Genomic DNA, 23,009 nt, shown 5'->3' on the forward strand with positions numbered 1-23,009 from the left:
ACTGTCGATTTTACAGTAAAAACTTTACATTTACAAAATTTTACTTTAAAATATAGTGTTTTTTTATTTATTTTTTTTACAACATTTTACGGTAAATGGAAGAACAGTACAACTGTTTTGGGGGGTTTTACAGAAAAAGTTGGCAGCTTAGTTGCCATAATGTTTGTGTTAATGTGTTTTTTACATTATATTGTTAATGGAAAAACAGTACAAGTTATTTTGTTATTCTGGCAACTGAGCTGCCAGTTTTTCTACCGTAAAAACTAGAGATGTCCGGTAATGGCTTTTTTACCAATATCCGATATTCCGATATTGTCCAACTCTTAATTACCGATACCGATATCAACCGATACCGATATATACAGTCGTGGAATTAACACATTATTATGCCAAATTTTGTTCTGATGCCCCGCTGGATGCATTAAACAATGTAACAAGGTTTTCCAAAATAAATCAACTCAATTTATGGAAAAAAAATGCCAACATGGCAGTGCCATATTTATTATTGAAGTCACAAAGTGCATTCTTTTTTTTTAACATGCCTCAAAACAATAACAGAGTATATTGTAGCGTCCCGGAAGAGTTAGTACTACAAGGGATTCTGGGTATTTGTTCTGTTGTGTTTATGCTGTGTTACGGTGCGGATGTTCTCCCGAAATGTGTTTGTCATTCTTGTTTGGTGTGGGTTCACAGTGTGGCGCATATTTGTAACAGTGTTAAAGTTGTTTATACGGCCACCCTCAGTGTGACCTGTATGGCTGTTGAACAAGTATGTCTTGCGTCAATTCGTAATGAGTAAAGCCGGTAGATATTATGTGACTGGGATGGCATGCACGTAAAGGAAGTGCCTAAAAGGTTTATTGTCTCTCTGTACCTCTCCCTACGTCCGTGTACACAGCGGCGTTTAAAAACGTCATACATTTTACTTTTAAAAACCGATACCGATAATAACGAAACCGATACCGATAATTTCCGATATTACATATATACATCCCTAGTATAAACAAATGTACCGTCTTTCCATTTACAGTAATACACCGTTGAACACAACAACTGTACATTTTACAGTCAAAAAACTGGCAGCTTCGTCAACAGAATTTTAACGCAAAAAACAGTGGTAGTTTTTTTCAATTTACAGTAATACGTTGTAAAGAACAACGTAAAATGTATTGTCATTTTTATTAATTTGATGGGTAGTTTGTTGTAAAGTTAAGTATTTTTACTTGGAAAAAAAACATGTTTGGAAAGTATGATGATATACTGTAATATTTGTTGCAATATCGGATACTAATAAAGTATAAAAAGTATGCAATTTCAAGCAGTACGTACATTTTTTCTGTCAAAATGAAAACAAAAACTACTACATTGAGTGAGAAAATATTAAGTACTTTATTGGCACACATCATTTCCAGGCGTTTGCGGGCCAGATAAAATGATGTGGCGGGCCTTGAGTTTGAGACCTGTGCTCTTGATCATTTAAAAATAACATGACTTTACACCTCCATCCATCCATCCATTTTCTACCGCTTATTCCCTTCGGGGTCGCTGGAGCCTATCTCAGCTACAATCGGGCGGAAGGCGGTGTACACCCTGGACAAGTCGCTACCTCATCGCAGGGCCGACTTTACACCTGAATGCCACAATTGAGCATTTTTTTTTACTAGAGAGCCATCTGCTGGATGAAGTCGGTAGTGTGCCTCAAATACCAACAAATGCTTTTGTTATGGAGGAAAAGTTGAAAGGAAATGAAATCAATAAAATGTGTCTAATCTTCTGGCGCCTGCAGCTCTGTGGAAAGCATAGAGGAAGGAGGCGGCATGAGTCGAGTCAGAGCCGAGGAGATCTACCGCTTCCTGCGCTACAACTGTGACTCCTTCCTCATGGACACAGGAGGAAAAGGCTGCTAGTAGTAGGAGACAAAATACATCAACACTCTCAGGGAATCGTTTCTTCTTTATTTTGCTGTTTTATGTTTGTTTGTGTGTTTTTTGCACTACTTAACTGCATTTTGAGCTTAATTATGTTATAAGCTCAAAATACAACAAACTGGACAAGACCAGTTAGCTTCTTGTAACATTCTGCTCTACATAGCAACATTTATTTATGAGCGCTTATAACTTCTGTAATATACTGTAACTGGTACTACCATGATAATGTAAACTTATGCATAAAGCCCAAAAAATGTACATTACAATCAGTGTAATAAACTGTTATTTTTGTATGCAACCATAAGAGGTATGTGTTTTTGTTGTGTTCATGTATATTATACACAGTTATGTGTATTGTTCATTTTCATTAGATGTGTACATAAAATATTGTATATCATCCAAAAATTCTAACATTATCAGTAGTATATTGAACCACATATCGACACATATTAAATTCACAGGAATAAATGTAAATAAAACATGTAAAAAAAAAAAAATTATATATATTATATAAATATTATTTATATATATATATATATATATATATATATATATATATATATATATATATATATACATACATATATACATTATATATGTGTGTGTGTATATATATATATACATATATATATGTGTATATGTATATATATGTATATATATATATATATACATATATATATATATGTATATATATATATATACATATATATGTGTGTATATATATATACATATATATGTATATATACATATATATGTATATATATACATATACTGTATATGTATTTGTATATATATATACATATATATATATATATATGTATGTATATATATACATATGTATGTATATACAATATGTATGTAAATATATGTATATGTATGTAAATATATATATACATATACACATATATGTATTTGTATATACAGATATGTTTTTATATATATATATATGTATGCATATATCTATATATATGTATGTATGCATGTATATATATATATACATATACACATATATGTATTTGTATATACAGATATATGTTTATATATATATATATATATATGCATGTATGCATGTATATATATATATATATATACATACATACATACATACGTATGTGTGTATATATATATATATACTGTGTATATATATATATATGTGTGTATATATATATATATATATGTGTGTATATATATGTATATATATATATATATATATATATATATATATATATAATGTGATTTAATATCTTTTTTCAACCTTCACCAATTGAGATTAATATATTTTTGCAAAGGAGGGGGTAAATATTAGAATTAAATAAGTCATTGAATAATATATTCAGTGTAAAATAAACGTTAAAATTTAAAAAAAGGAATTAGTTTAGTATAAGAATAGTAATAAGTATAATTATTGATAAAATTTAAAAAAATAATTAGAAAATAGCTAAGACTCAGAATTACTGTATATTGGATGGATGGATGAATCAAACAAGCAACTAGTGAACAATATGAATAAACTTAACTGTCATAAGTAATTATTAAATATATTATAAAAATAACATATTATAAAAAGTCCAAATTAATTCTTGGATTTACAATTATAACATGCATATGATAAAACAATACAATTAAACAATGTTGCAAAAGTAAGGATATTATGAAGGGACAAGCGGTAGAAATGGATTATACTTATAGATATTATTTTTAATAATAAACATTAAAAAATAAAATATTTCAGCCTCAGGATTAATCATGTTTTTATTTTACCATTCATTCTCATGACGAGCTAATGGCTTTGGTGCAAAACATGCACTTTACAGAACACAGAGTAGATCCTTTATACAAACGTCAGAAATCGGTGTCAAATTGACATAAAAGAGTACAAAAGTACCCACAAGTGGACATAGAACTGCATCAGGTGGACCTGTACGTTGACTGCAGTGCCACCAGCTGGCCAGAAGAGGTCACTGCAGCACATCGTTTACACAAGGATTAGACAACAGCAGGTGTAACATTAACACACCTCAGTCATTTTTTAACAAAAGGGAAAACAATAATTTATAATAATTTAGACAAACATGTCATGAGTAAGAAACACATTTGCTTAAACGTAAAAATCCTGATTGCATTTAATATATTTTATTTCCAATAGTAAAAATAGAATCACTTTATTACAGCAGCAAGGGAAGAAACAGCGTCCCCTGGTGGGGGGAAGTGTGCCTAACACTGTACTCGGAGTTGTGCTTTGTAACAGAATCTGGCTCAAAGGGACGTCTTTTAGGAGTAATAAAATAGTGTATGATTGCCAACAGTTTTAATAAATATGAGCTTAAGATAACATAAGCACATTGATTTGAGCCCAATAATCCACATTCTCTGCATTGACCACGACCTTTTGTGGGAAGCACATTTTCCCGCTTTTACTACAATTGACAAAGAACTAAGACGACGAATCGTGACAATGCTATGACGGACACCAATATATGTAATATTTACATCCATGTACAATAAAGGCTTTGTAACCAACAGGATAAAATGCTCAAGTGCTGTTTTACGCCACATAGATCGGATTGAAGGCGAGTTGCGTTCAATTCCACGCATTTTAAGGACTGTGTGGAAGGAACCGTTTACTAAGCATTACAGTAAATTCAAGAGTGACATCAAGAATGAAGTATATAACCCACTGTATGTACAAGTGCAGCTTTTATGGTAATATATCATAATTCAAGACTACTGCTGTCAGATTCTTGTGAAAGTGGACGTCGTTTAGATGCTGGTAGTTTGAGCTTGCGGCTGGAGCGGCTGCAGCGGCGCCGCCTGCGGCTCGGTGGCTTTCATGCCGCACTCCTCGTCCTTGCGCATGTACAGCAGGAAGAGAGTCACGGTGGCGAAGGTGGTGGCGTTCACCGGGAAGGCGCGCAGCAGGGTGGACGTGAGGCCGCGCGTGAACACCCGCCAGCCCTCCTTCCGCACGCTCTGCCGCACGCAGTCCGCGATGCCGCTGTAGCGGTTGACGCCGCCCATGCCGTCCGCCTGCAGGCGGGACTTGATTACGTCCACGGGGTAGGTGGAGATCCACGAGGCGATGCCGGACATTCCGCCGGCGAACAGCAGCTTGAGGATCATGTAGGGGTCTTCGGGCTCGCAGCCCAGGTGGCGCGTTAACACGTCGTACGCCAGGAAGTAGACGCCGAAACCCGGTGTTTCGCGAATCAGCGTGGTCACCATGCCGCGATTGATGCCCCGGATGCCCTCCTTGTTGTAGATCCTCATCAGGCAGTCCAGCGAGTTCTTGTACATCTTCCTTTTGGACTTCTTCTCCCCGGTGCCTTGCATCTGCATGCGGGTCTTGGCCAGCTCCATGGGGCAGCAGATCACGCACTGGATGGCGCCCGCGGAGGCGCCCGCCAGAAACTGGTTGAGGGGCGTGTCGCGGCCCAGCTTCCGCATGGCATTGCCCTGCACGCCGAACACGATGGCGTTGATGAAGGTGAGGCCCATCATGGGCGAGCCCAGTCCTTTGTAGAGACCCAGCGCCTGTGGACACACACATGACTTGTGGTGTTGGGACAACAATGGCAGCGACTGACATTAAACACACACACACCATGTGGGAGAGTTGACATTCTGGAAAACAAGCAGTGGTCTCTGCTTAAGGAGACATGTCCACAATGTCCTCTTAGATACATAAACAAGTCCTGCTCTGCCCTCACCATGATTACAAGTCAAATACAAGCTAATTATCTGTGACTGACTTTGCACACTTAAAGGGGAACTGCACTTATTGGTGAATATCTAATCTTTATGAGAGACAAGAAGACAGATGTTTTTTAAAATGCATTCTAAATTGTAAATAAAAGTCAGCTTACACCGGAGTGAGTGGGAGGTCCTCTATTCCAGTCTGGTGTGCCGTGGGAGATTATCTAATTTCACCTATTTGGGTTAAAAATATTTTTTTTCAAACCAGTAATTATAGTCTGAAAATGATGTGTCGTTGTTGAGTGTCGGTGCTGTCTAAAGAGTAACCGTGTAATACTCTTCCATATCAGTAGATGGCAGCCGGTAGCTAATTGCTTTGTAGATGTCTGAAACAGCGGGAGGCAGTGTGCAGGTAAAAAAGGTATCTAATGCTTAAACCAAAAATAAACAAAAGGCGAGTGCCCCTAAGAAAAGGCGTTGAAGCTTAGGGAAGGCTATGCAGAACAAAACTAAAACTGAATTGGCTACATAGTAAACAAAAACAGAATGCTGGACGACAGCAAAGACTTACTGTGGAGCAAAGACAATGTACCGTATTTTTCGGACTATAAGTCACAGTTTTTTTTCATAGTTTGGCCGGCCGGGGGTGCGACTTATACTCAGGAGCGACTTGTGTGTGAAATTATTAACACATTACCGTAAAATATCAAATAATATTATTTAGCTCATTCACGTAAGAGACTAGACGTATAAGATTTCGGATTTAGCGATTAGGAGTGACAGATTGTTTGGTAAACGTATAGCATGTTCTATATGTTATAGTTATTTGAATGTTTCGTTTGTTAATGACTTCTGCTGGTGGTGTGCCTCCGGATTTTTTCAACGCAAAAAATGTGCCTTGGCTCAAAAAAGGTTGAAACACACTCCTCTATTCCACCCATAAAACCCAATAAATAACCATGCAAATGTGCCAACAATACTCCAATTACATTTTGTGACCTTAATATGTTACGTTAACATACCAGGCACGTTCTCAGTTGGTTATTTATGCCTCATATAACGTACACGTATTCAGCCTGTTGTTCACTATTCTTTATTTATTTTAAATTGCCTTTCAAATGTCTATTCTTGGTGTTGGGTTTTATCAAATAAATTTCCCCCCAAAAATGCGACTTATACTCCAGTGCGACTTATATATGTTTTTTTCCTTCTTTATTATGCATTTTGGGCCGGTGCGACTTATACTCCGGAGCGACTTATACTCCGAAAAATACGGTACATCCGAACATGACATGACAATCAACAATGTCCCCGCAAAGAAGGATAAAAACAAGTGAAATATTATTCATTGCTAAAACAAAGTAGATGCGGGACACATCGCTCAAAGGAAGACATGAAACTGCTACAGGAAAATACCAAAAAAAGAGAAAAAGACACCGAAATAGGAGCGCTAGACAAGAACTAAAACACTACACAGGAAAACAGCAAAAAACTCAAAATAAGTCATGGCGTGATGTGACAGGTGGTGACAGGTTTGAGACAAGAGCTATATTGATGCATGCTTGGTTTAAAGTCATATCCAACGATTGTGACACCAACTCTTCACTGTCAACTGAGTTTCGTTTGTTAATGATTTCTGCTGGTGGTGTGCCTCCGGATTTTTTCAACGCAAAAAATGTGCCTTGGCTCAAAAAAGGTTGAAACACACTCCTCTATTCCACCCATAAAACCCAATAAATAACCATGCAAATGTGCCAACAATACTCCAATTACATTTTGTGACCTTAAAATTAAACAAGTATTAGTGATATTGTTACTATAAGCGCTAACGTTAAGGACCTATTTTTAGTAGCGCTTTGATCACAGAGGCTTGTGTAGCTATATTGACATCAACTGGTGAGCTGCTTTCTCGCCTTGGTGCTCGTGGAAGTTTATTTTGGATCAAATATAATGTCTCTCACCTTGATAGTAGAAGAATGAGCACGTAATCTGACAAGTTGGTACACTGACAGCCAATTTAGACCCGGACTTGGCAAAAAAAAAAGACCCCACACCCCTTTTCTTCGCGAGGAGTATGAGTCATTCTTTATCTAAATGAGAATATATCACCATCCTAGCAGTCAGTATCCTAATGACAGCAGACATTGTACAGTAAGAGATTTTTTATTATGTGTGTTGGCTCTCATGAAGTCTGCAGTGAGTAATAATCAGTGATGTTGTTAAAGGAAAAAGCAAACGTTGCGATGCGTTTTTTAAATAAATGCGCCGCTGTATGCTTAAATGATTAAAATATGTAAATACTACATGTTATTATGAAAGTGTCTGGTACTACATTACATATATACTTACATCATGTATATAAAACCTTAATGGAGGTGTTTGGATGTTTTATTTGAAGGGCTTTATAGGCAGAATAGAGCGACTCCCATAATCTCCATTGTAAGCGGACTTTTAAACACATTTATTTACAAGTGAGAATACATAAAAAAAGAAGAACATGTGCGCTTGACTTACATAACGACCGTGAATGATAGGCAAAATTCCCCCCAAAAAGTGCAGTTCCCCTTTGAGCCTTTATTTTACGACAGCCTAATAAGCACATCTGGAAAAAATTTGCCATTTTTATCATCTGTGACACAAACTGCAGCGTTGTGATTTGTCTTTTTTTTTTTCTTTCAAAATAATTTCTGTTTTTCCCTCCGATTTTATTTATTTATTTTATTTTAAAGTGTGTACTTTGAAGTGTAAGTACAGAAGAGTGCACATTGAAACTGCCTATTTTTAGTGTTTTGGTGAATTTTATGGGTACAAATAAAGGCCTTCTCTCCTAATAAAACACTTTACACCGGATCGATATCACTCAGCTAGGATTTGAGGAAATGTGGTTTGTTTTTATTAGGATGTATTCAAGCCACACGGTGTTGCTAGTAACACTTCCAATGCTAACACATCAGTGAGAAGCTGGAGCCAACATAGTAACAAGAGCACTCTGCCAAGGCTCGGATATTTGTCACCTACAGGAGCGCATGAATGAACCATCGCCATCTAGGAACTTCCTGAAGGCCGCAAAGAAAGAACAGAGAAATACTCGGCTGTAAACAGCAGAGGTGCTGTTGATTTACTCTCAACTAGTTTGCCTTTTCAAAAACAACCTAAGACATTAGAAGCATGACACTGCACACTTCCAAGCCTGTCGTGATTTATTCTGTTGTACGAATGCCAACAGGTTACCGTATTTTTCGGATTGTAAGTCGCACCGGCCGAAAATGCATAATAAAGAAAGAAAAAAACATATAAGTCGCACTAGAGTATAAGTCGCATTTTTTGGGGACATTTATTTGATAAAATCCAACACCAAGAATAGACATTTGAAAGGCAATTTAAAATAAATAAAGAATAGTAAACAACAGGCTGACTAAGTGTACGTTATATGAGGCATAAATAACCAACTGAGAAGGTGCCTGGTATGTTAACGTAACATATTATGGTAAGAGTCATTCAAATAACTATAACATATAGAACATGCTATACGTTTACCAAACAATCTGTCACTCCTGATCAATTTTCATAGGTACGGAAGTAGTAGCAGGTAGCATCTTTTTTTTCACGATGCACTTCTGCCATGACCCGCCAAATTTTTTATTGGTTGACGTGTGTGTGTGACGATTGCTGATATACGCCTAGTCTCTTACGTGAATGAGATAAATAATATTATTTGATATTTTACGGTAATGTGTTAATAATTTCACACATAAGTCGCTCCAGAGTATAAATCGCACCCCCGGCCAAACTAAGAAAAAAAAAACTGCGACTTATAGTCCGAAAAATACGGTACTTTTGTACCTTCTGCCATCTATTGGAAGATCATTGAATTTTCATTACTCGTGATTAAATATACATTTTTAAACTGCTATTGGTGTTTCATTTTACATGAGCAAACAAACTCAAGAAAGAAAATCCTATTTACTGTTAACGTGTTTATTAAAAGGGGAACTGCACTTTTTTTTTTTTTTTTTTGCCTATCATTCACAATCCTATGTAAGACAAGAACAAGTTTTTCCTTTTTCTATGCATTCTAACTTGATAATTACAGCGAGTGTAGTTAATGGGTGAACACTGTTCCGCCCATTAAGTCCTCTAAAAACGTCCAAAAACCGCCAACAAAACTCAATTTACATTTGGTGAACTGACTATTAACCAAGTATTAACAATATTGTTATTATGAACGCTAATGCAGACAAACTATTTTAGCCACACCATGATCTTAGCATGAATTGATTAACGTGGACCCCGACTTAAACAAGTTGAAAAACTTATTCGGGTGTTACTATTTAGTGGTCAATTGTACGGAATATGTACTGTCCTGTGCAATCTACTAATAAAAATTTAAATCAATCAATCAATCAATCAATCTCAGAGAGCTAACTAGCTTATGCTGCTATATTGACAAATTGAGACAGTGAGCTGCTGCAATGCCTCTGAGCTGGTGAAAGTAAATTCTGGATTATAAATCATTCCTTTCACCTGTATAGAAGAAAGATATTGCCATAAACCGAGAAGTTTGTCAACTTTGACATCTAACTTATACCCAAATATGGCGAAAAAGACAAACAAATGCTAGTTTGCAGCCACCTCTTTTTTTTTTAACCTGACTAATTCTTCATCTAAACGAGAAGATCTAAACACCCGATCAGTCGACATCCCAGTGAGAGCAGACATTGTACTGTAAGTAATTGTTTTATGATGTTCATAGTTTGTATTTCTTGTTCAGCACTTAGCAATACTGCTGCACGATGCTTAGTGTTTTACTAAAACTTGTAACTCATCCTTCTTGAATTCAGGTTAAAAAAATATACGGTTGTTGATTATAATTTGCCCCAAAGTAGTCTTTGTTGTCTCTCATGAAGACCGCCATGGTTAGTATTGTTGTTGTCGAAGAAAAAGCTAATTTTATGTGTCACATTGCTTAAACGAGCAAAATATGTAAATATTGCAGGTTATTATGAATGTGCATGTTACTACATTACATACAGTATATACTTACAGCGTGTATAAAAAAAATTGAGGTGTTTGGATGTTTTTTTTACAGCGTGACTCTCATTGACTCCATTGTTAGCTGACTTTTGCTTGCATTTATTTACAAGTTAGAATGCATAAAAAAAATACAAACTTATGTGTTCTTGTCTCACAAGGATTGTGGATAAGCAACATTCCAAAGAAAGTGCAGTTTCCCTTTAAACACTTCTGACATGTTAACAAAAGGACATGTACTAATTTTGTGTGATACAAATGTGGAAGCTTAGGACGTGAAATATGGAAGTTAATATTTTGTCGCCCGACTGCTCCTTCGTGAGTATTTCTGTACTCAACTTTCCCATCGAGGAGACCAGCGTGCCATTTAGCGTCTTCCACGTTGACTTGTTTGCTTGTGCAGCCTGTCACTACTGCATCAACTGCACAGATGTGGCAATAAACACTACTTGGACTAGCTGCCCAACATTCATTGGCAGAGGCGTTTCAGGGATTCTGTGTCACTCTTGGCTGCAAATAGGTTACGGTAGTCCCTTTTAATTTTTGAATCTGATTAATAATAAAAGATAACTAAAGCATACATCAATCTATTTTGTATACCACTTGTCCTCATTTATATCACGGGTAAGATTGAGGCGGGCACATATATCAACCTTTCATACTCATATTCACACCTACGAACAATTTAGACTCTTCAATCAAGGTAACATGCATGTTTTTTGGAATATGTGATGAATTTTGACAGCCCTAATTTAAACTATATTGAAATTTTAATGTAGTAAATAAATACTTTCCTGACCGATTTGGTGAAATTCGATAATGATCTAAGGGAGTGTTTTTCAACCATTATCTAATTTCACCTATTTGGGTTAAAAATATTTTTTGCAAACCAGTAATTATAGTCTACAAATGATTTGTTGTTGAGTGTCGGTGCTGTCTAAAGCTCGGCAGAGTAACCGTGTAATACTCTTCCATATCAGTAGGTGGCAGCAGGTAGCTAATTGCTTTGTAGATGTCGGAAACAGCGGGAGGCAGTGTGCAGGTAAAAAGGTGTCTAATGCTTAAACCAAAAATAAACAAAAGTTGAGTGCCGCTAAGAAAAGGCATTGAAGTTTAGGGAAGGCTATGCAAAACGAAACTAAAACTGAACTGGCTACAAAGTAAACAAAAACAGAATGCTGGACGACAGCAAAGACTTACTGTGGAGCAAAGACGGCGTCCACGATGTACATCCGAACATGACATGACAATCAACAATGTCCCCACAAAGAAGGATAAAAACAACTGAAATATCCTTGATGGCTAAAACAAAGTAGATGCGGGAAATATCACTCAAAAAAGGAAGATATGAAACTGCTACAGGAAAATACCAAAAAAAGAGAAAAAGCCACCAAAATAGGAGCGCAAGACAAGAACTAAAACACTACACAGGAAAACAGCCAACAACTCAAAATAAGTCACGGCGTGATGTGACAGGTCGTGACAGCACACCTACTTTGAGACAAGAGCTATATTGATGCATAGTTGGTTATGGTTTAAAGTCATATCCAACAATTGCGACAACGACTTTTTAATGTCAACTGAGTTTCGTTTTTTAATGATTTCTGCTGGTGGTGTGCCTCCGAATTTTTTCAACGCAAAAAATGTGCCTTTGCTCAAAAAAGGTTGAAAAACACTGATCTAGGGTACCACAGCACAGGGAATCACTGATCTACAGAACATGACAGCTATGAGAAGTTTAGATATATCACAAACTTCTACGGCACGTATTATCCTGCTCAATGCAAAACACTGGCCTGGAAACAGGAGTTCAGAACAATTTCTAACTGTATTTAAAATATGACATGACAATGTGGTCAAATGTCCATTCTTGGTGTTGACTATAGTGTCATTGACGTGATGTCCAAAGCTTAATTTAGCTCATGCAGAGGAATGAGGATCCCGTGGTGTTCGGAGAAGAAACATAGCTCAGCCCACTTTTAACCTCAACAACCCTGATGTGCTTTGAACAAGCTGGCTGTGTTTAACACCACTTTGTAACTGGACACTTTAATTAGGCTGCCGTGGGACTGCAAGTGGACTTTTGAATTAGGAGGACAAAAGGTCAGAGTCAAGGGACTTCAAGGCCCTCCCTATAGGCCAAAAACGTGCGGTGCGTACACCCTCACACATCTCCATTCTGCCTGAAGAAGCACATGTGAAACGTCAATAAATGAATGACCGCAATTTACTGCAAACATATTCCTAGCCCCTTCCTGCTCCATCAATAAGGTTATAATGGCAAATTTCTTATTGTCTCCTGTGGTGCACAATGTTAGTGCTGCCGTGGAATTGTGACGAATAGGGATCAGATCCCGGTGAGGATTGCCTAAGGAATATAAACAACTTATTGTTGTCATCTGTTAGATTTGTTATTTTGCACTAAAAACATGAATTTCTTTTACTACAAAACATGACATTTTTAATAATAAAAATTGTGCGAAAATTGTTGTAGTGAGAGGTAGGGGCCCTCAAAATAAATTGCTATTTAGGACCCTAAATTTACGTACATTTACTTTGATGGGATTTGACAACATGAGAAGCTTACCGACTCCTGGCGCACGATGGACTGGAAGCAATGGTAGGTCCCTCGGTATAAAGGTTTTTCCGCATTTTGAACCTGCAGCCGCACCTGAGGACCCAGCATACTGGTGTTAGCGTTAGCACGGATATGGACGTAGCATTAGAACAGTTCTTAAAAAAGGGAAACAAGCAAGGCGAATGGGGTAAGAAACAGCATTAACGTGCAAAATGTGCATTTTATAATTTTACAACACTTTTTTTTTTTTTTTTACACAAGACAGGACATAAGAGGAAGAGAAAGAAAGACCTTGACGTTACTTACTAGGTCACATATCCGTGGAGAGGTTGTTTATTTCTCCCTCTCATCTACAACACAGTGACACTGTTGCTGTTAAAGACAGCCCCCCCTCTGCCTTTGACACCCCAAATTCAGGCAGACACCAGCAGCTCATGGAGAAAATGACATTGACAGCAAAAAGTAAACACCGATCATGCTGCTGCGATGTTGTCCAATTAATAACGTCCCCGTCGATTACCACAATCTTTTTTTGTTGTTGTTGCTTTTTCTTTGGTCTTTTCTTGGGCCAAGTATTCAAAGGTAATCTGCTCAGATTTTGGTTATTTAATTAGATCAAATCGTGAAAATGGGTTGTTCAAAACCTTCGAGAGAAAAAAAAAACAGATCGATATTCTTGAAATATAGGAATATAAATTAATCTATCTATTTATTGATCAATCGTTACACCCCTATTTACAAGACACCTTAAAATGTTTTTAAATCCCTTCAACTTCCGCCCCAAAAGGGCCCCCTTAACCCCAGCTGCTATTTTTCAATTCCTCTATTTTTTTCCACCACCCTGGGATCCCTGCTGGAAGTAAACCTGCAGAAAATAGTTCCTCTTAGGTTTGTCTAAGTTTTTTTTACACTTTATTAAGCATTTCTTACAAATTCCTTATGTTTCACCTTCATTTTAAGAGGTTATTGTTAAGTGTTCAATGTGATTTTAGCATTTAGTTTACATGGAGTGTTTTCCATGGTTGTGTTGACATTTCCTTTCCTTTCTGCCTTTAAAGCTGACGGGATTATATTCAGAAGGTTACATTTCAAATACAAATGTTTACATTTGTTATATTTTTCTCCTGGTCCTTATTTTCAATAGGTCATAAAACATTTTCCCTGACCATAAGTGCCATATCGCCCAGCCTTACATTCTACTTTATAAGTTTCACTATAATTTAAACTGAAAAATCCAGTTTTTAAATGTTTTAATTTTGTTTAATAATATTTTTCTCCTTTTCAAAACCGATAACTATAACTTAATTTTTATGATGAAATGACAGATCAATTTAGACTTCGGTCGTCTGGCAAACTTTTAGCACTTTTCAAATGCCACGGCAACAGGAACAAGGGCTTTTCTTTGCAGCTGGCTTTGGGATAGTTTATTTAGCAGCAAGCGTCTTATTTACTTATCCAAACACCGTCGTAGCGATGCCGGCATTTCAGATGGCATAAGGTTTGATGTGTTGAAGCACAAAGTTTTTTTCCCTCTCAAATAATGTTTACAGAACATTTGGTGCAAATAGCACGCAAAAAGTCTGACACGGTGAAGTAGTACCACACAATTGATGCCATGTTTGTTTACAATGACAACAGAGGAAGGCTTCCAGCAAGGCAAGTAGGAGAAAATGTTTGCTTGATCTGTCCACTCTAACCTACCTATATCACAGTGTGTGTAATCTCACCCTTATTGTAGCGCTGTTTTTTTAATTGGTTATCTGAGCTATTTTTTTATGTTATCGGATTTATCCATGTGGCATAATTCCCCATATCAGACCTATAAAAATTCAGTCCTATATTTACCGTGCACCGCTAAATTTTAGGTTTATCTAAAAAGCATTAATACCGACATTTCTTTTAATGCGTATCAAATAAAATTACTGGTTCATCCATCCATCCATTTTCTACCGCTTGTCCCTCTCGGGGTTGCAAGGGGTGCTGGAGCCTATCCCAGATAGGATACAAATAAGATGAACATATTACAAGTAGCAGTCAAATTAAACAATACTTATTCCTTCCACAAGTGTCCTGATGTCTTTTTTTGTTACAAGCACAGAGGTAGTGAATAAAATACACATTCTTCCTTACCTACTACACATTCTGTGGATTATTTTATTGACTCATTCTTCTATAAAGTCATTGCAGGGTTTCTAGACTTGTTTATGTTCAAGATTTAACAGTGTGATTAAATTGGAGACACCCACCTTCACTGTGTCAAACGGATGGCCAACCAAAACACCAGCAGCACCTGGAAAAGCAGGTAGGAAATTTAAAGCCATTGTAAAAAAAATCACTCTTGATTGTGGCACTTTGGTAAATCATAAATATTCTATAATAATAATAATAAACACGGATGTAGTTGACGGAACAGTACCAAAGTGTTGAAAACTACCGTCAACAGAAATCAGCTGATCAGAAGGCAAACAAAGCTTTGTTGAATTTCTTTCTATTCTTATGCAAACACCTCCACTTCTATTTAACATCCACTTTTCAAACCATATGCAAACATTTTTGTGTTCAACATTGAATTAGCAGCTACTGCTTGTTGAAAAGAATGATTTGTGCTTTCATGTCAATCTCAAAGTCCCCAATAATGCCATAACAAGTCGCTGAATGTGCGAACGGTTGCTTTTTTGATAAAGAGGGTACTTAATACTCGTTAAATATGGTGTCTAGGGATCTAACGAAAATCGGTATTAATGATAAACAGCCATAAAACTCCCGCCGGTTAGTATTATCCTTTCAAATTACAATTATCGTAAGGCCGTGATTGATAACCGCACTTCGATAAACGCCCGGACCAGTGGTACAGCTCATTTGCTAGAGAAGCAAGCTAGTGTGCTAATCGCTAGCTAGCTTAGATGCTAACATGAACGGACCAGGGCCCTCAGGTAACAAGCACAAAAAACGCCATACGCCCTATTTCATAGCTAAATTGAGATGCATCAGGACTGATGTCGTGGAAATGTGCTTTCACATGAAACTGTAATCTGGTTCATCTGAACATACTACTGTGTAAACACATTTTGTTGTAAATTACAAAAATATATTTTACATGGGTAGCAATCCATCACCCATCTCTTCTAAACTTTTACATACCATTGCAGCGATTATCTTTTCAAACAAGGTGCAGCACTAATTTACGCGTCAGTTTTGGCCGCGCACATCCATCATCTTCTTAATTTTCTTCCTGACACGACCATTTCTGTTTTTGTTTCAGCATGTGTTCAGTTCCAAGACACACCGCAATGTCAAGCAGACAATCTCTCTGCAATTTGCTCCAAACAAGAGAAAAAAGCACCTCATACTAACTAAAGCACATGGCTACTTTCGATATGATTTACGTATTTATACATGGGCGTGGTCTGGGCATGTCAAGCCACTAGAGGTGGGAATCTTTGGGCACCTCAGGATTCGAATATGATACAGGAGCTACGATTCGATTAAAAATGAATAATTGATGCATATTTAATTTATGTATGTTAATGCAGTGTTATATTTATTTTTGTTTCACTAAATAATCATTCATCACTTGCAATTTTTAAAAGTAGTGCATTTGTAAAAAAAAAAAAACTTAAATGAATTCCCATCACATTTATTAAACGAAAATGTGTGCAAAACTGAAACATGCCCTATAATTAAGGAGCAGGTCGGATATCTCGGTGAGGTGGCTCGCTGCAGTCAGCCAAATTTAAGAACGGTCTGCATTACTTTATTTAAAATTAATACATCGATTATTGACGTTTACTAATCGATTTTATAACCTTCCATATCCGAATTGTGATGCATCTAAAAATCGATTATTTCCCCCACCTCTACAAGACACACACACACGACCGATTTTAAGTTAATTGCGATGTAAAAGAACTGTGCTTGAAATTGTGCATGTAAAATAGGCCTGGACTGATAAATGATTGCCGACAAACGATATTATTGCCATTATTTTTTTAGACCAAATTAACCATTGATGTAATAATACATAATGCATGTATATCCTTTCAAATGCAATAAACTTGTATATTTTAATATTGGAATGACAACTTTTAAAAACGCCAAGTTAAATAAAACAAACCAAATATACTTTGTTGGCAAAAGGTTTCACTTAAATAAAAATCACAACCAAAGGCAATTAAAATATGTTGAGGGGATGGGGCTAGAGCATGGGTGTCAAACTCTGGCCCGCGGGCCAAATTTGACCCACCGTGTAATTTCACTTGGCCCTTGAGGTGATATCAAATTAACACTAAAGCTGGCCCGGCGATTATATATTGTGGCGGTGCCGCGGTAATACCGCATTCACCGCTAATTCTAATACTTGCCAACCCTCCCGGGAGTCTTCCAAACTTCAGCGCCCCTCCAGAAAATAGTCACGTCTGCTTTGCAGCCAGTCCAACGAGTGCTGGCCCAGTCACATAACATGTGCGGCTTCTGCACGCACACACAATTGAATGCAACGCAAACTTCATCAACAGCGATACAGGTTACACCGACGGTAGCCGAATAAAAAACTTTAACACTGTTAGAAATAGACGCCACACTGTGAAGCCACACCAAACACATTTCGGGAGAATATCCGCACCGTAACACAATACAAACGCAACAGAACAAATACCCAGAACCCTTTGCAGCACTAACTTTTCCGGGACGCTACAAGGTGTGTGTGTGTGTGTGTGGGGGGGGGGGGGGGTTTGTGGTAGCGGGGGCGTATTTTGTAGGTCCCGGAAGAGTTAGTGCTGCAAAGGATTCTGGGTATTTGTTCTGTTTTGTTTATGTTGTGTTACTGTGCGGATGTTCTCCCAAAATGTGTTTGTCATTCTTGTTTGGTGTGGATTCACAGTGTGGCATATACTGTATTTCTAACAGTGTTAAAGTTTTTTATACTGGCACCCTCAGTGTAACCTGTATCGCTGTTGATGAAGTATGCCTTGCATTCATTCGTGTTTGCGTACAGAAGCCGCACATATCTTGTGACTGGGTCTGAACGATGTTAGAATGGATGAAAAGCGGACGTGACGATAGCTCGTAGAGTACGTTAAAGGCAGTGCATTTAAGGCACGCCCCCAAGACTGTGGTCCGGGTGGACGAGATATAATAACTGATGAACACCTTTGTTCGATAATGAAGGTTGCCTCAGCTCAAAGCCTGAGCCCCGACATTGATGAACTAGCATCCAAGAAAAGATGCCAGGTATCTGGCTTGGGCACATCAGATTAGATCAGTGTGTTGCAAACTGAGCAGTTTAAAGTCCTGAATGGTTGTTTTATTCGTTGTTATTTTATTTTCAAATTTATTAGCCTGTGGAAAAAGTTAATGTTGATATTTACCTCAGAAGACTGCAAATATAAAAGAGGCATTCAATTTTTATTTAAATTGTATTTGATATGCCAATGATATTTTTTAATTATTATTATTTGAAACTCGATTTTGCATGTCACTATAAAGTTATATAAGCCTTGCTTGTTCAATATTCAATGCAGAACTTGTTTGGGTCCCTATTAAAAGATTAATTTGTTCAACCTTGGCCCGCGGCTTTGTTTAGTTTTAAATTTTGGCCCACTCTGTATTTGAGTTTGACACTCCTGGGCTAGAGGGACTCAACTATATACAACCAAAACAATAAATAAAATGGCTAAATAAAGTGTTGACAAACAAAGTTGCACATCAATATTGAACACGTAGGCAGAGGTAGAGTTGTACATTACTTAACGGACAATCAACTTAAGACCTTTTTAAACAGAGTAACACTACATTATAAGCAGATGTATTAACAGGCCATGTGCAAAAAAAAAAAACTTTAATCTGATAAGATTCCGAGTGTGGAACACCGACATAGCAAATGTCTTACAGACGTTTACAGAACTTTTAGAAATGCTAGTTTTATAACAGTATTACATGGCAGCATGTCTTTGGCTGTGTATTTAACTATACTTTCTATGAGCGCACACTATTTTGCAACGTTTTGTTTACACTGACCTAGCTTGTTCACCAAACGGGAAGTGAGTGTGGACTGTCGGGTAGTTGTGTTACAAGTGGGCGTGCATATTTGTTGTATTTGAGCCGAGTCCCCTGTGTTGATAGGCTCATCTTTTTCGAAAGATTTAAACTGAAATATTCCCACAGTGGTGCGGCGGAAATTGGTTTTGTTATCAATTTGTCCATGTTAGCCGTTACATGGTAACTACAGTATTTGCAATGGGTGATGCTAGCAGGCCAGCGGCCCCGCCTCTCCACACAAAGTCAAAGACACTTAATTAGGACAAGAGAAGTCACTGCATTCTTTTCATTCCACTCTGGCACAAACGCGCATAGCTGCTAAACGCGAAGAAAAGCATGAGTGCTCTTGAAGCATGCACATGGTGATTTATAGACACTGGAAAACTCATTTCAATCCAATTCACTTTATTTGTATAGCACATTAAAACAACAAAATGTTTCCAAAGTGCTGCACGACAATATTAAAAACAATATTCAAATATTATCCTTAGCTCCACCAATGACTGAATAAAAACAAAAAATAAGTGAATATAAAACCAATATAAAAATAAATATGATTAAAAACACAGAGGACCACACAACTCACATAATGTTAAAAGCCAGAGAATAAAAGTGGGTCATTTATCGTCGGTTAAATGACTTATCGAATATCGGCCCAGGCCTAGTGCGAACACTTTGATACATCAACATTTTTACTTGCGTACACCGTTTTCTGGATTTGAATGTGCATGTATTTGTAGTAGGAAAGCCACGCAACTATTACATGAGGCCTTAAGTGTGTTTAGAAGCGGAGTTAGGATGCATCGTACCTCCACCTACTGTACAGAGCTGTAACAACAAGCTACATTCACAGACAGTCCCATTATAATGTGTTTGTGTGCGAGGGCAAACAGCCAAATTAATATTAATGAATGTAGCAATGTGGAATATTAGACACCGAGTTGTTATCTTTTGGTGATGCCGGAACATTGTTTTTTTTCCCCTGGTCATGAGCTCGCCTTTGAGCATCTTGTGGAAAAAAATTCTGGAATAAGGCTACGAAACATTATCTGTTGTATTATTTCAAAAGGTTTGAAGATATTTCGATGCTAATGTGCAAACAAAAGTTTTTGTGTGACATTGTCTCACCTATTTGTTACTACTATTATTGGTATTATTAATAATGCAATATGACCCAATATACTGTAGCTTTATCGTAGGTCCTTCAGATGCTGGAATTTGGGAGCATTTGGCCTGGAGCGGAGACAAAACAGCTGACGTTTCCCACTGAAGGTACAAACTGTCATGCTGAGACATGCAGAAGGGGTAGGATTAAATAAGATATGTTTCTTCCTACACCTTTTCAATCATGCGGAACTGTGCTCATGCAAACATGTGACATACGTTCTGCATGTTAAAATAAACTACGCATGTTTAAGCAACACATGTTGGCTCACTAAAGGAAGGCAGAAGGTGAAGATAAGTAGCACAAGTGACATTTTTTTAACCGGAAATAAAACAGTTGACGTCAATGTAATGTTTTGACACGGCGTGGTTTGTTACATTGTGCAAAAATTAAAACTAAAATCACTTTTAGGACTACAATGTGTTTTCTACTGGAGTATTTTTTTTAATCTTTTCTGAGCCAAGGCACATTTTTTTCATTGAAAAAATCCCGAGGCACACCACCAGCAGAAAACATTAAAAAATTAAACTCAGCAGCAGACATTGACAGTAAAAAGTCGTTCTCGCAATTGTTGGATATGAATTCAAACCATAACCAACCATGCATCACTATAGCTCTTGTCTCAAAGTAGGTGTACTGTCACATACTGTCACTTATGAGTTTTTCCTGTGTGTAGTGTTTTAGTTCTTGTCTGGCGCTCCTATTTTGGTGTTGATTGTCATGGCATGTACGGATGCACTTTGTGGAAGCCGTCTGCTCCACCCGCTGTAAGTCTTTGCTGTCGTCCAGCATTCTGTTTTTGTTTACTTTGCAGCCAGTTTAGTTTTAGCTCCGTTTTGCATAGCCATCCCTAAGCTTTAATGCTTTTTTTAAGCGGCACTCGCCTTTTGTTTATTTTTGGTTCAAACGATAGATACCTTTTTACCTGCAAACCACCTGCAAACCACCGTCACCGTTCCCGACATCTACAGAGAATAATTTTGCCACACCTAGTGTGTGTGTGTGACAATCATTGGTACTTTAACTTTATCTACAAAGCAATTAACTACCTGCTGCCACCTTCTGATATGGAAGAGTATTACACGGTTACTCTTCTGAGCTCTAGACAGCACAGACACTCAACCATACTTGCCAACCCTCCCGATTTTACAAATCTAACATGATGAAAACATTAGGTTGCTTATATTCCTTAGGCAATTATCACCGGGATCTGATCCCTATTCGTCACATTTCCACCATACTTGCCAACCCTCCCGATTTTCCCGGGAGACTGCCGAATTTCAGTGCCCCTCCCGAAAACCTCCCGGGGCAACCATTCTCCCGAATTTCTCCCGATTTCCACCCGGACATCAATATTGGGGGCGTGCCTTAAAGGCACTGCATTTAACGTCCTCTACAACCTGTCGTCACGTCCGCTTTTACTCCATACAACAGCGTGCTGGCAATGTCACATAATATATGCGGCTTTAACACACACAAGTGAATGCAAGGCATAGTTGATCAACAGCCATACAGGGCACACTGAGGGTGGCCATATAAACAACTTTAACACTGTTACAAATATGCGCCACACTGTGAACCCACACCAAACAAGAACGACAAACACATTTCGGGAGAACATCCGCACCGTAACACAACATAAACACAACAGAACAAATACCCAGAACCCCTTGCAGCACTAACTCTTCCGGGACGCTACAATATACATCCCGCTACCACCAAACACTGCACTAAAAGGAAGGCAGAAGGTGAAGATAAGTAGCACAACCCGGAAGTGACATTTTTTTTAACAGGAAATAAAACATTTGACGTTAATGTAATGTTTTGACACGGCGTGGTTCGTTACATCGAGCACAAATTAAAACTACTATCACTTTGAGGACTACAATGTGTGTTCTACTGTGTTAGACAATAAAAAAGGAGCCACGCCTGGAAATCCCAGATGTGGTTGTGGCGTTTTCCCCATTTAAAAAACCGCGCAAATCACTTTAATGGACATCTTTTAAAAAAAATACTGCTAAACATGGTTATCGTGAAAAAGACATGTGCGGCACATATTGAGGGAATGTGTTAGCCAAAGTTAGCATAAACATGCTACCCGGTTAACGTGGCGACCCGGCTAATGGCAGTGTTCTGGCAAGCTGCCCGCACTTACCTCCCACGCAGCCCGCGGCGAAGTCCAGTGCCATTCCCTCGAAAGTACAACTTGTTAGAACGGGTTGAGTATTCGGCTTCTACTTTTGCTCCAAACAATGTGTATTGTCCCCTCCTGTCTGAGTTAGTTGACAACACCCCCTCTCTGGCTAAAGCTAGCTCCGTTCCGTCGCTGCTGCTAAAGCTAAACCTTTGCGAGAAATGGTCGAAGCTTAAGAGGACTAAAAGCACTGTTTCTTAGCCACTTGACTTGTGTCTACTAAAGCTGTTCTATTTCTGGTCGTCAAGAGGAGTAGGAGGCGGGTTTTCGGGTGTAGAAAAAAGGCAGACGTATGTTTGCCCTTTTTATGGCAGTCCAATCCGCTGTCTGGGTGGAAGACAACTCCCCTGACCTGCATCGGCCGCCCCTCGCTCGCATTGGCTG

General features: G+C 37.9%; 2 protein-coding genes across 4 annotated transcripts in view; one reads left to right on the plus strand and one right to left on the minus strand.

Moving 5' to 3' along the window:
- The window catches only part of fancm (FA complementation group M), a 77,956-nt gene extending 75,730 nt beyond the window's left edge, over positions 1-2,226 (plus strand). For all 3 annotated transcript variants that reach the window (XM_061968267.2, XM_061968265.2, XM_061968266.2), the window contains one exon: positions 1,787-2,226. In XM_061968267.2, coding sequence (XP_061824251.2) covers positions 1,787-1,907 — 121 coding nt within the window. In that variant the 3' untranslated portion in view covers positions 1,908-2,226. The remainder of the gene's footprint in view (positions 1-1,786) is intronic.
- A 1,436-nt stretch (positions 2,227-3,662) lies between these two features.
- Positions 3,663-22,971, minus strand: slc25a29l (solute carrier family 25 member 29-like). Its single transcript, XM_061968270.2, has 4 exons — positions 22,587-22,971; positions 15,477-15,520; positions 13,240-13,323; positions 3,663-5,459 (listed from the first exon to the last, which is right to left on the minus strand). Exons 1-4 carry the CDS (start codon positions 22,618-22,620, stop codon positions 4,689-4,691), a joined length of 933 nt encoding a protein of 310 aa, XP_061824254.1. The 5' UTR covers positions 22,621-22,971; the 3' UTR covers positions 3,663-4,688.
- Positions 22,972-23,009: the final 38 nt, after the last annotated feature.

The sequence above is a fragment of the Nerophis lumbriciformis genome, linkage group LG08, assembly GCF_033978685.3.
Source record: "Nerophis lumbriciformis linkage group LG08, RoL_Nlum_v2.1, whole genome shotgun sequence".
Taxonomy (NCBI): Eukaryota; Metazoa; Chordata; class Actinopteri; order Syngnathiformes; family Syngnathidae; genus Nerophis; species Nerophis lumbriciformis.